This window comes from Apteryx mantelli, chromosome 3 (assembly GCF_036417845.1).
Source record: "Apteryx mantelli isolate bAptMan1 chromosome 3, bAptMan1.hap1, whole genome shotgun sequence".
NCBI lineage: Eukaryota > Metazoa > Chordata > Aves > Apterygiformes > Apterygidae > Apteryx > Apteryx mantelli.
This window is the reverse complement of record NC_089980.1, coordinates 64,148,843-64,161,490: the sequence shown is the minus strand read 5'-3', so window position 1 is coordinate 64,161,490 and position 12,648 is coordinate 64,148,843. Positions and strand designations below refer to the sequence as shown.

Here is a 12,648-nt window from a genome sequence, read left to right as displayed (position 1 = left end):
TTTTGTTCTTGGCGCAAACTCTTCTTGCGCTTCTGAGAAGTCTCGTGCCGGCTCTTCTGAATCTGGGAGCGATGGAAGCTGCAAGGAGCCTTGTCTGTCAGCAAAGATAACAGGGCTAGGATGAGACCAAGACAGGTTTTGCTTGGACATACCATGAGGTTGACAGCTTGCCCCAGGCAAAGGAAAATCGTGAGGGTAGCTTTATAAAGGCCGGGAGTAGAAAATGAAGAACTGAAGGGTTCTTCCATTAAGGATTTCTGCTCATCACCCACATTGTGCCCATATTCTTAATAGTGTACATTCTGCACACTGCAGGGATATAAAAGAGTGTATAGCAGAGAGTGTAAGTGGTGCTAATTGGTTTCTACTTAAAGCATAGTTTACGATCAGTTAACTTGAATGAAAACTGGTTTCATTGGCTGATTTTTTTGATTTTTTTTGTATTAAATGACTCTGGAAGATAAAAGTTAAGAGAGTTGAACTTTGAACCTTTTTAGAGTATCTGTAAATTATAGATGAATTCTACATTACTCCTCCAAACTTTTCATGTGGGTCTGTATATCTGAAACTGTTTCTTGCACTGTCATTTTATAACATTCAAAAAATTATGGTTTTCCTGTGACAAAATGTGTTAACAGAAGCATGGTGTAAACTGATCCAACTTTTTTTTTTTTTATAGATAACTCTTAACTTCTTTGTTAAATGCATCTTGTGAAGCAAACTTGTGGTAAGAAGTACTTGTGAGGGAAGCAGTATATTTTGGATACTACCCTGGTAGTGGGATCCTGATAATTTGTAATGATTTTCTTCCTTCATAACTCTTGCAGAGGGGATATAGAATTCAGTGTCCTAAACAGCTCAGTATGAACATTTTTTTCTGTGAGTTTTCTGAATTAGTTTTTCTTAGATATGATAGCCCTATTCCCTTCTTGTATGAAATCATAATGCTGTATTTGTTTTGTATTTGTAGATGTTCTGTTGCAGAAATGTTGATAACAGGTGCGTTAATTCATAAATCTGTATATAATGTGAACAGTAGTAAAGAGTAAAGGGTTGTGTAACTCTCATGAAAAAATGCTATAAATGCAAGGTCCTACTGTTCACCTGAGTATTAAAGTCAAAATGGAAACATACTTTTTGATTTTTTTTTATTTGACTGTGGGCCATAGCAGGAATGTGAGGTTGAGTGGTTCAGAAAAGTGAACAGTGATAAATAGCAATTAGAGAAGGAAGTTTTTAAGAATGAGGTTTGAGAGGGAACAAATGAAACAAATGCCTAGTGGCAATTTACTCTTGGCCTCAGTTTCATGTGTGGTTGTAGATCCGTTGCTGTAGGCTAGATAAGGAAATGAATGTTGCTGAAAGTGAAAAGATTATCAGGCAAGGAGATTACTACCATTTGAAAAGGTAAAAAAGAAAAAAGGAGGGAAAAAAGAGCTAAGAATTAAGGTTGAAGGATTAGAAGGAAAAGGAGGGCGGACAATAAAATTGGTGAATGATAGAAGTACATGCACCTCAAGCACAATTTGGAAATGGGAAAGTACAAGGTATGTAGTGGTGCACTTGTGATCGTGTAGGAGACATCGCTGTCTTCTAGGACTACCTAGCACCTAGGGAAAAGGAGAAAGCAGAAGGGAGGGAGCACAGACTGTGATTGCTGTCCAAAAGTTCATGCAGAAACTCCCGACGGGAGAGGAGAGGGACTGTGAGCAATGAGAGGGACAGTCCTTATGGGAACCAGAGTGTGTGCAAGGGGGCACACATAAAAGGAGGAGTAAGGCTGATACTAGTAAAAGAGCCAGAGATGCTGAGAACGTGGCCAGGACTTGTCAGGGCACCATGATGGTGGTGGCCCCCCAGGGCCATTAGCAGTGGGGGCTGCTGGTGAGGCTGGGCCAGGCCTGGCCACCAGAGCCAGTCCCACTGCCCTGAGGGAGCAGGGCCCCAGGGGCAGCCAGGGCAGCCCCAGCATGGGGGGCATTGGGGACTGCTGCAGGGCTGGGGCCAGGTCATGGTGGGGGCCGGGGGTCCCATGGTCAGGCAGGGGCAGGGCCGTGGCGGGACTGGAGCCGGCACTGCTGCGGTGTCACAGGGTCACGAGTGATGGCCCCAGGCTGGGCTGAGATGGGGCTGGGGCTGGGCAGGGTGGGGAGGCTGGGAGTGGGCAGGAATGGGGAAGGCTGGGGAAGCCTTCAGCACCCTGACAGAAGTGCAGGGGACGAGGGAGAGTGGTGGTGGAAGATGTAGGAGAGCAAGAGCAGAGGCAGATGTTTGTGTTTACTACGTGAGGGAGGGGACTGCAAGATACCCAAGGAGCAGGAGCACAAGAGCGGAGAGCCGGAAATGATGAGAGAGTCCAGATGAGGGACAAATGATGGAGAAGCACTGAGAAGGGTCACCGGAGCTGCTGAAGAAATCAGCTAATAACTGCTTTTTAAAATAGCTCTCAATATTTTTGGTTGTGGGTGATACTCATTTCCGTGACGGCTATGAAATGTGTTTATACTTGTGAAAAATGAGTAACATCAAAGAAGTTGAAGTCAGTTGGCTCCTAAGCATTGCTACAGACAGTTGTCAGAGAGTAAAATGGGGAAAGCAAGACATAATATTTGTGGCTCTAAGGATTTTGCTGAATGTATGAAGTCAAGCTGTCATGTAGGTAAATGCAGCTGGTAGATAATATGGTAAATATGCTACCAAGCAACTTTTCTGTATTTAAATTCAGACATGGAAAACTATACTAAGTATTTCCAACTACCTTAAAAGCCTTTTTTAAATTGCTCTGTTCTGTCCAATGAGAATATTTTAACTGAAATCAAGCTCTAAATTTCTAATTTTTAAAAACCTGAAACAATTCTTAGTGGAAGTGCTAAAGAAATTGCAGTTTGCCATGGAAAAATGACATCACAAATACAAAATGAATAAATCAGTGCAAAGTTTGGATTAGATTCTTCAATCCTTACTAATACTACTAAGCCTTTATTAAAGAAGTAACAGTGATTTTAGCTTTACTCTTATTTCAAGAAATAAAAAGGAGGGGGAGTTAAGCAATAACTTAAAAAGAAGATGAAAAAGATGTTTAACATCAATAGCCCTAATCATTATGATTTAAGGTGTACTTGTGTCATAATCTTTTTTTTACTCCATGTTTTTTTACTCTATTGTATTTGTGGATGTACACTGCTGTCTTCAAATATTGTTGTTTAAAAGAGGTAAGAAAAATATAAACAATTGCAAACGTGAAATAAGAATATAACGATATAATTTTTAGCTTCAAGCTGTATATACTGATCTTGTTCATCTTATTTATCCAAAATTGTCATACCTTTGTGTATGGTACATAATGGTTCAGCAACATAGAGTAAATATTCATTTTTAATATATATTTTAATAATATTTAATATGTATGTCATATATTTTTCATATATTTATACATAATAGTTAATATTTCATATTTAATAATATCAATAATAGTTGATATTTATTAAAACAAATTTTTAATAATATTTCACAATTAGGATAAAAAGTGCGGCATGTCATCTGGAAACAAGAAGATGGCTTGAGCTCTTACATGTTAGTTTTGTTCTCTAATCCTTGCATTAATACACCTCCTAAAATGCTCTTGAGCTAGTAAATTACCCTAAATGTGGTGCTTGGAAGCTGGTTATAGATTTACATGCAGGGTGAAATTGAAGCTATTCCTTCAGGCATAATTTTACTCAGAAGTGTTCTAACATCATTAATAATATGTATGTGTAACAGGTTTTCTTTAAGATTTCTTTAAGATATTTTTTAAGGTACAATTGTTTATATAATTTCTTGAATGATTCCTTGATACCATCTGATCCAAATGTACCAACGGTTTGAAAATGGGTCTTTACAGAATCACAGAATGGTTGAGGTTGAAAGGGACCTCTGGAGATCATCTAGTCCAACCCCCCTGCTCAAGCAGGGTCACCTACAGCACATTGCCCAGGATTGTGTCTAGATGGCTTTTGAATATCTCCAAGGATGGAGTCTCCGCAACCTCTCTGGGCAACCTGTTCCAGTGCTCTGTCACCCTCACAGTGGAGAAGTTTTTCCTCATGTTCAGATGGAACTGTCTGTGTTTCAGTTTGTGCCCGTTGCCTCCTGTCCTGTTGCTCGGCACCACTGAAAAGAGTCTGGCTCCATCCTCTCGACACCCTCCCTTCAGATACTTGTACACTTTGATAAGATCTCCTCTCAGCCTTCTCTTCTCCAGGCTAAACAGGCCCAGCTCTCTCGGTCTTTCCTCATAAGAGAGATGCTCCAGTTCCCTAATCATCTTTGTAGCCCTTCGCTGGACTTGCTCCAGTAGTGCCACATCCCTCTTGTCCTGGGGAGCCCAGAACTGGACACAGTACTCCAGATGTGGCCTCACCAGGGCTGAGTAGAGGGGGAGGATCACCTCCCTCGACCTGCTGGCAACACTCTTCCTGATGCAGCCCAGGATACCATTGGCCTTCTTGGCCACAAGGGCACATTGCTGCCTCATGGTCAATTTGTTGTCCACCAGGACCCCCAGGTCCTTCTCTGCAGAGCTGCTTTCCAGCAGGTCAGCCCCCCCAGCCTGTACTGGGGCATGGGGTTATTCCTCCCTAGGTGCAGGACCCTGCACTTGCCTTTGTTGAACTTCATGAGGTTCCTCTCTGCCCACCTCTCCAGCCTGTCCAGGTCCCTCTGAATGGCAGCACAGCCCTCTGGGGTATCGGCCACTCCTCCCAGTTTTGTATCGTCAGCAAACTTGCTGAGGGTGCACTCTGTCCCTTCATCCAGGTCATTGATGAAGAAGTTGAACAAGACTGGACCCAGTACTGACCCCTGGGGGACACCGCTAGCTACAGGCCTCCAACTAGACTCTGTGCCACTGATCACAACCCTCTGAGCTCTGCCATTCTGCCAGTTCTCAATCCACTTCACTGTCCACTCATCTAGCCCACACTTCCTGAGCTTGTCTGTGAGGATGTTATGGGAGACAGTGTCAAAAGCCTTGCTGAAGTGAAGGTAGACAACATCCACTGCTCTCCCCTCATCTACCCAGCCAGTCATTCCATCATAGAAGGCTATCAGGTTGGTTAAGCATGATTTCCCCTTGGTGAAGCCATGCTGACTACTCCTGATCACCTTCTTCTCCTCCACATCCTTGGAGATGGCCTCCAGCATGAGCTGCTCCATCACCTGTCCAGGGATGGAGGTGAGGCTGAGGCTGACTGGCCTGTAGTTCCCTGGGTCCTCATTCTTGCCCTTTCTGAAGATTGGAGTGATATTAGCCTTCTTCCAGTCCTCAGGCACCTCTCCTGTCCTCCATGACCTTTCAAAGATGATGGAGAGTGGCTTAGCAATGACATCCGCCAGCTCCCTCAGCACTCGTGGGTGCATCCCATCAGGGCCCATGGACTTGTGGATGTCCTGTTTGCCTAAATGATCTCTAACCCGATCCTCCTCGACCAAGAGAAAGTCTTCCTGTCTCCAGACTTCCTCTGTGGTCTCTAGGGTCTGGGATTCCTGAGGGCTGGTCTTAGCAGTAGAGACTGAAGCAAAGAAGGCATTCAGTAACTCTGCCTTCTCTGTATCAGTCTTCACCAGGATCCTTGCCCCATTCAGTAGCAGGCCCACATTCTCCCCAGTCTTCCTTTTGCTACTGATGTATTTGAAGAAGCTCTTCCTGTTGTCCTTGACAACCTTTGCCAGATTCAATTCCAAATGGGCCTTGGCCTTGCTAGTCACATCCCTGCATACTTGGACGATGTTCCTATAATGCTCCCAAGCGTCCTGTCCCTGCTTCCATCTTCTGTGCACTTCCTTCTGTTTGAGTTTTGCCAGGAGCTCCTTGTTCATCCATGCAGGTCTCCTGCCCCCTTTGCTCGACTTCTTTACATTAAATCAAGCCATAGACTAGGTCACTTCTAATCTGCACAATAATTCTTACATGGCAATAAGTATTATCCTATTTAAAAATGGGTGTGTGGGGGGAGGGAATGAATATGCATGTACTGAATTTTTGGAAGCTAGAAAACCTTTTGATTACTGACATGACCCCGTTCAATTCAGATTGCTTATTCTGGCATGGTGTTTAAAATTGGTTGCCTTGTCTGTACTAATGCTCACACTGTTGCTATAAAAGAAGAAGTAAGGGCAGTGGATATTAGATACTAGAAAACTTTGGGAAAAGTTTCTTATTTTAGCCAAAGCCATTTTAGGCAGTAGTGGTCCCCCAGGACTGCAGATGTAACAGTCTCTTCCTGGGTAACTTTGGGCAACTTTTACTGTGTGAAGAGACTCTGTAAACAGGACACATGCATCTGAAGAGAATAAAGTGATTATTTATTTGATTAACACATACAAAGGACAGCTAGGATTTGATGAACTACTATGCTAGGCATTAGTATGCTTGCTATCACCAGTAAGATACTTGAAGAGTCTTGGCTGGCTACGCAGTTGTCAGTCAGGTGGAGAAGTCAGCCTTCACTGGCTCCCTGAAACAGATCTTTGTTGCTGCTGCATTGCTGTCTCCAATCTGCCTGTTTTTTTTCTTTAGGATTTTGTACCTTTCTATATTGGTGTTTTTCCTCTTGAATCCTTCATCTGGTGACAATTCAAGTCTCAACAACGCTACCTCTGTTTGCAATTTTACCTTTCTTATCTTGTATGGCTGTACTCTGTGTATATTCTTGGAGGTCTTTCTCAGAGCTTAGCCATTTCCTCAGAAGTCTGAGGCAAGGTTGTGCAGCTGTGCTGTATCAGAACTAGACTTTGGATCACAGAAAGATGAACCCCAGAGTGGGAAGTCACACAGCAGAAATGTGGAACCCTAAGCTCAAATATTATCAGATGGCGAATGAGGAACTTAAATGAAATTAATTATTCTTGAAATCGTAAGTGCTGCCGTTCGTGGTTTGGGAGTCTTATACAGCTTTAATATTCTTTAAAATCATTTCCAATAGTTGATTTTAATGCTGAGTGTTTATTTTGTGGCAGTGGTTCTGTTCCAACTATTTCAGCTGTTGATCTATTCTGAGAAATGTGGTCTGAACGGGTAGCAACCACCACTCCTTGCCTTGAATATTAAATTCACATCCCCTGCAAATCTTTCAAAAGATTTTCTGGATTCACAGCCTGCAATTGTCCTTTCTTCTGTTCTAGGTAATGGGCCCCATCATGATCGAAGCAGTGTTTACGACCAGAACAATGTAGTAGATGGAGTTTACTGCCTCCCAGTATCACACTGGATTGAAGTCTCTGGACATACTGATGAGATGAAACATACAACTGACTTCTATTTTAATATTGCAGGACATCAAGCTATCCATTACTCCAGGTAAAAAAAAAAGAAGTCCAGGGCTTGGCCTGTTTCAAGTGTTCAGACAGAAAATCTGTCTTGATATGATATCCACAGACTTTGACTCTGAAGTGGGGAATGGGAATACGTATGAAACAGTCCTTTAGAAAAGCTTAACAAAGACTGAATGCCTCTTTGTAGTTAAACATCATTTTTGGCAATAAAAAGGAGAGGTTCTGAGTTCAAGGATAGCTTCAGTCTGTGAAAAGCTGCGTTAAACAGCATCGCATCTGAAAATGCCTATCAGTAATTTATGGATAAATTTTATGAGGGACTGTTATTTTCAAGTGCTTGTCCACATACACACATAAATATGCATAAATATAATTCATGTATTCCCCATGTCTTTGGGATTATTTTGTTGAGGAATATCTTTTGGGGACACAAACAGGATGTATGCTGGTACCAGAAAGCTAGGGTGTGATGTTATCACTTATGTGCGGTAGCAACTGCTATTAGTGACAGCTGTAATAGATGACTTTTGTTTCATAAATACAGTCCATGCAAGCCCTTTAAAAATGCTAAAACTCAGGGAAGTCTTAAAAAGTTTGTACTTCCTTGGGGTTCACTGGAGTCCAGTTTGATTCCCAAAGACAGCTGCCTGTTGTGTCTAAAAGACACCCAAGAGCTTGGGTTCTTGTGATCATTGCTCATCTTTGAAATATTGGGTTCAAAAAGTGCTGCTAGAACCACTCCTGTTCTTTGAGGGAAAGGAGTACAGCTGGTTCTCTGAGAACAGATGTCGACCTCCACAGCTTACACTGAAAAGAAATCCAAAGTGCCTCTTTGCTGCCCCGCCAGTGAAGTATCCTGGCCTGAATTAGGAACCAGGGATGCTTAAAGGGAAGATGATATGCATCATTTGGTGCTGCACATAAAGCACAAATTGTGCTTAGAGGCAGTGGTCTCAGCACTGGTCATTAACAATGTGGGACTGGGGGACCATTTGTAACTTTTTGCTTGTCCCCAGTTGTGGATGTGGCACCGAGTTTGCTGATTGATAATGGTTGCATCACGCCTGGCAATGCTGGTATGCCATGTGTAGCTGATATTGGTGGCAGAGCAGTTAATGATCCCAGCGGAACACCCATTTCTGAAGAAATCGAATTCTCTCTTACTTCCAGTGGGTCATAACATTGCTTTGTGCGATTTCCTCTGGAATGGTGTTTCAGCTACTCCAGCCTCACAGTCTGTTTTCTCTTTCTGTTCTTCTCTCTGAACAGTCAAACTATGCAGAAACAGAATTATCTTATTCTCATCAGATTTGTACTATATGAGGGAAAGATTTTCTTCTCTTGATATCTTTCCAAATATGACAAATTCATAAACCCTGTTAGGCCTACGTTAATAGTCATATGACTTGGTACCTTTTCCCTGGCACCTATATACTAGCTATATAATGTGCCTGACAGACTGTACTGTTATCTGTGTCTTAAGCATCCATTTCCAGCACCCTATCAGAGAAAAGATCTTGTTTACTCCAAAACAGAGTCGTCAATCCCAATAATCTTCGGTTGGCAAAGAAAGCTTGTGAGAAAGAAGAACAGCTATCAGAGAATATTTAGGCACAAAAGGATAACTTATCTTCCTTTCCAGAGGCAGCAGTGATCCATTTAATACTGTCTTATCTGCATGACTGTACATTTCCAAGATTAGGTAAAAAGCTGCAGATTCCACTTAATATTTGGGTAACATTTTCTGAATTGTGTAATAATATGCTAAGAAAAGTGTTTTGCCAAATGAGGACCTCCTCTTTTCCCTTCTTACACATATATACCTTCACTGCAAGGCAGCCTTCAAGCTGTATGTACATCTTCAGTGAGTAATTCTTATCTTATTTCTTTAAGCTATATTAAGTGAACAGGCCCCATAACAGTGCTGTTGCATAATTATTTTTAATACTTTGAAGATATGCAGCCTTAAATGACTTTTTCATTATTAACACTTGCGCAGATTCATCATTCCACTGGTTATAATAAAGCAGCCAAAAACTACTGGCTAGTTAAAATTTTTTTGGCAGAGCAGCTGAAATAAGCTGATGAAAATGCCTTTATTTTGTAACAGATTTATTGATTCAGAAGACTACTGTGGAGAACAGTACTACCAAAAAAAAAAAAGAAAAAAACAAAGAACCAGTCCTTGTGTCTTTACAGTTAAAAGTATGATCTAGTTTTCATTAGCCAGCTAAGATGACTTTCTTCCACTGTATAGGTGAGGCAGCAGTACCACAAGGAGCACAAATGCTGGAAACTGTCACTAATTGTAAGATTTTTAAAGAACACAGACAGCTGGAGAAAAAGTGACTTATCAGTGAAAACTTTTGACATGAGTCCGTTCTCTTTGTCGGTGCTGATTTATTACACTTAATAGAATTGCCACATGCAAATTAGCTGGAAAGAAAAGTTTCTCTCTGTCAAAATAGCTTCCCGCATGAGCTGCTGAACTGATTTGACTTGTGATCTGTCTAATCACAACAATTAGCAACAGTTGCTCATAGTTTCACTACCATAGTTCTTCATGAAATATGTTCTTAAATTTTAAATGGGTTTTAGCAGTATGAGAAGAGTCTACTTCCTGTTGGTGCCAAAAATCATTCTGAATAATGCTAAAGCTGACAAATGCTTTGAGGAATCAGATTTTTAATTTATTTAACTCATCAGTGAATTTTTATTTAAATTTATATCTGGAGAACTCCCTTTGTGTTCACCATTCAACTTGGAGATTATATGCTGTATTTTTTAAACATACATATTTGAATTCATTTTTTTAAGTGTGAAATGTAAGTCACCCTCAGCTACAGAGTCATGGCAGTCATCTCCATAGTATTAGTATTCACTTGTTTTGGGCATGTAATGACACACATCACTGAAATCTGATTCAGGGCTAAAGTAACAGCCTCCTTCTCTTTCCTGTTAGATATTACTGCAGTAAGATGCCTTCAAATTACAGGAGTGTTCATTTAGGACACAATAATTTTCCAAAGCAAAGAAGAGTTATTGCCTTCTTTTCTGGGGCAGGAAGACTTCAGAAAATCTGTAAATTTGGGTCACTTCAGGTCTGTTTCAGTTCCATCTGTGAAAGGTGGAACTTACTAATTCCTGGGTGTTATAAGCCTTAATATTTACATAAAAACTTCTGCAATTCTGAGAAGAAAAGCATTATATAAGGACAGAGGGGGAACGATATCTGAAATTACAAAATCCTTACATAATATGTTAGACACATGGACTGTTGATGACAGAATTAGGTACTGCAGGAAGGAACATCACTGAGAAGAAAGGTCATTTAGATACAGGTTTCTATTTTCAGACCTAAATCCATATTTACCACCCTCTTCAGCTCTGAGAAATACTGAGTTCCCATAGCTTTTGCCAACTCATTTGAGGATGATGTATGACCACCACCTTTTCATTTTAGGGCATATATTTAAATTTCCTTTATGGTGTCTAAATTTTAATAATCCACATTTCAAATTTACAGCCTTCATAATCATTTTATTCATTGTATATGCTTTTTGTGAATCATAGCTCCTAAATCTGATGAAGAAAAATATTTTTATATGCTTTGCAAAATGAACATGGCTATGAGAAAGTAAACTAGGTTCTGTAAGAAATTTCCTCAGACAATACTGATAAGTGCCAGCCTATCTGTAATTGAAGTATTTTTACTGCTGGTGAACATTTTAGAAAAAAATGCATAATCAGATTTCAATGTAAAAGAATACAACAGGGAAGTCACTACCTGAGAGTAACTCATGGATCCTGACAGTTTTTTGAAGGTATAGTTTTTATAGTGCACTTTACTGGTTAAACATTTCATGATTACAGAATGTTTAGGATGTTCCGGTAACTGGATATAATCCAAGAAATTGGCAACTTGACTAATGTGTTACTATCACCGGTTTTTAGGTCCCTGAATTTTCCCATAGGATAAAACATAACAAAAGATGAAAGAAAACAAACCCTTGTGCTTGGCAGTACTAGGTATTTTGTTTGTTTCTTGACTGTTGCAAATCAAACTTGATTTATGATGTAGTCCTTCCAAAAGCTTTGAAGCTGGTTGGTAAGGCAGTTTCCCTACTCTCATTGCAGCATGCAGGCACCGGCAAGTCAGCATCCTGGTCCTGATGTTCTGGCTTGGTACTGATTTTGTTCATGACAATTTGAGTATCTCACATTGTTCAAACTGTGGGTTGGATTGTGTGGTCAGTGGGGAGCTCTGAGGCTGTGCCTATGTTGGGAAGTCCTGCAGCTCAGCAGGAGCAAGTGTGCACAGCAGAACAGCTAAGGGCTCACTATGAAATGCACTATATGCATTTCAGTCTGTTTTACTAGCTCTAGTCTGTTCGCAGGGACTGAATGCCTATTAGTGGCTGAGATGACACAGGGGCATTCTCAGAATGTGTCTTTTAGTTTAGCTTTATCAGAAAGCAATGTGTTTTGTTCATTCTTAAACTGCTCTGAAATGTGAAGCAGTGTCGTAAGTGGAAATGATTAGGATATTTGCATCAAATTTGCACTTCTTATATGTACTGAAATGCTAATGTAGATACAATGTAAGTGAATGAGGAATAATCCAGGGCAAAATCCAGCTGCTTATTGCTTACCTTTTTGAGGCACTAAAGCTTGATGCAGAATTCTGCTGATGAACACTGAGTTACCTTTTGTCTGTAGCAGTTCTCCTGTGAAGAAAATGAACACTTACTTGATTGACATGCGTTTTTAATTGGGGTGGAAAAACAAGAATCTGGTTGGGTATATTTTACCTGAGAATCACTGGAGAAGAGGAATCATGTAATTTATGCTAACTTAATTGCAAAACATCAGTGGCATTTACTGCTGTTTGAATGTTGGAACAATGTTGGGATTGAGCGATTAAAAGATATACTTAAAGAAATCTATGGTAGGATTTAGTCTGAGATTAAGACCGCTAAATGTGGGTGTCTATATATAGCAATTCAAGTAACTGGCAACTAGGTGTCTACTTTAGAATGAATAGAATTGGTCTCCAAACTCCACTGACTGAGTTAATGAGATCTCTTATTGATTTATAATGAGAGTTTAAACACCCAGTGCTCTGTTTAGTTGCTTGAATGTTGATGTCTAGTGTCATTTAAGATGACACTTGGGTCTTCTGTCGGGTCTCCAGCTGCTACACTACAGGAATGTGATCTCTTACAGCTCTTGGGTCATATCTGTGAGCCACATACAGATGTTCCAGATGCTATAGGACATCTCGGGTATCAGTGGAAAGCTGTATTTAGGCAATGCATAGAGCATTGTTGTGCC

At 40.7% G+C, this 12,648-nt stretch overlaps 1 protein-coding gene across 1 annotated transcript in view; it reads left to right on the top strand.

The window, feature by feature from the left end:
* Nucleotides 1-12,648, top strand: part of EPM2A (EPM2A glucan phosphatase, laforin) — a 53,300-nt gene that overhangs the window by 12,147 nt on the left and 28,505 nt on the right. Inside the window, exon 2 of the mRNA XM_067293536.1 lies at nucleotides 7,165-7,339. Coding sequence (XP_067149637.1) covers nucleotides 7,165-7,339 — 175 coding nt within the window. The remainder of the gene's footprint in view (nucleotides 1-7,164; nucleotides 7,340-12,648) is intronic.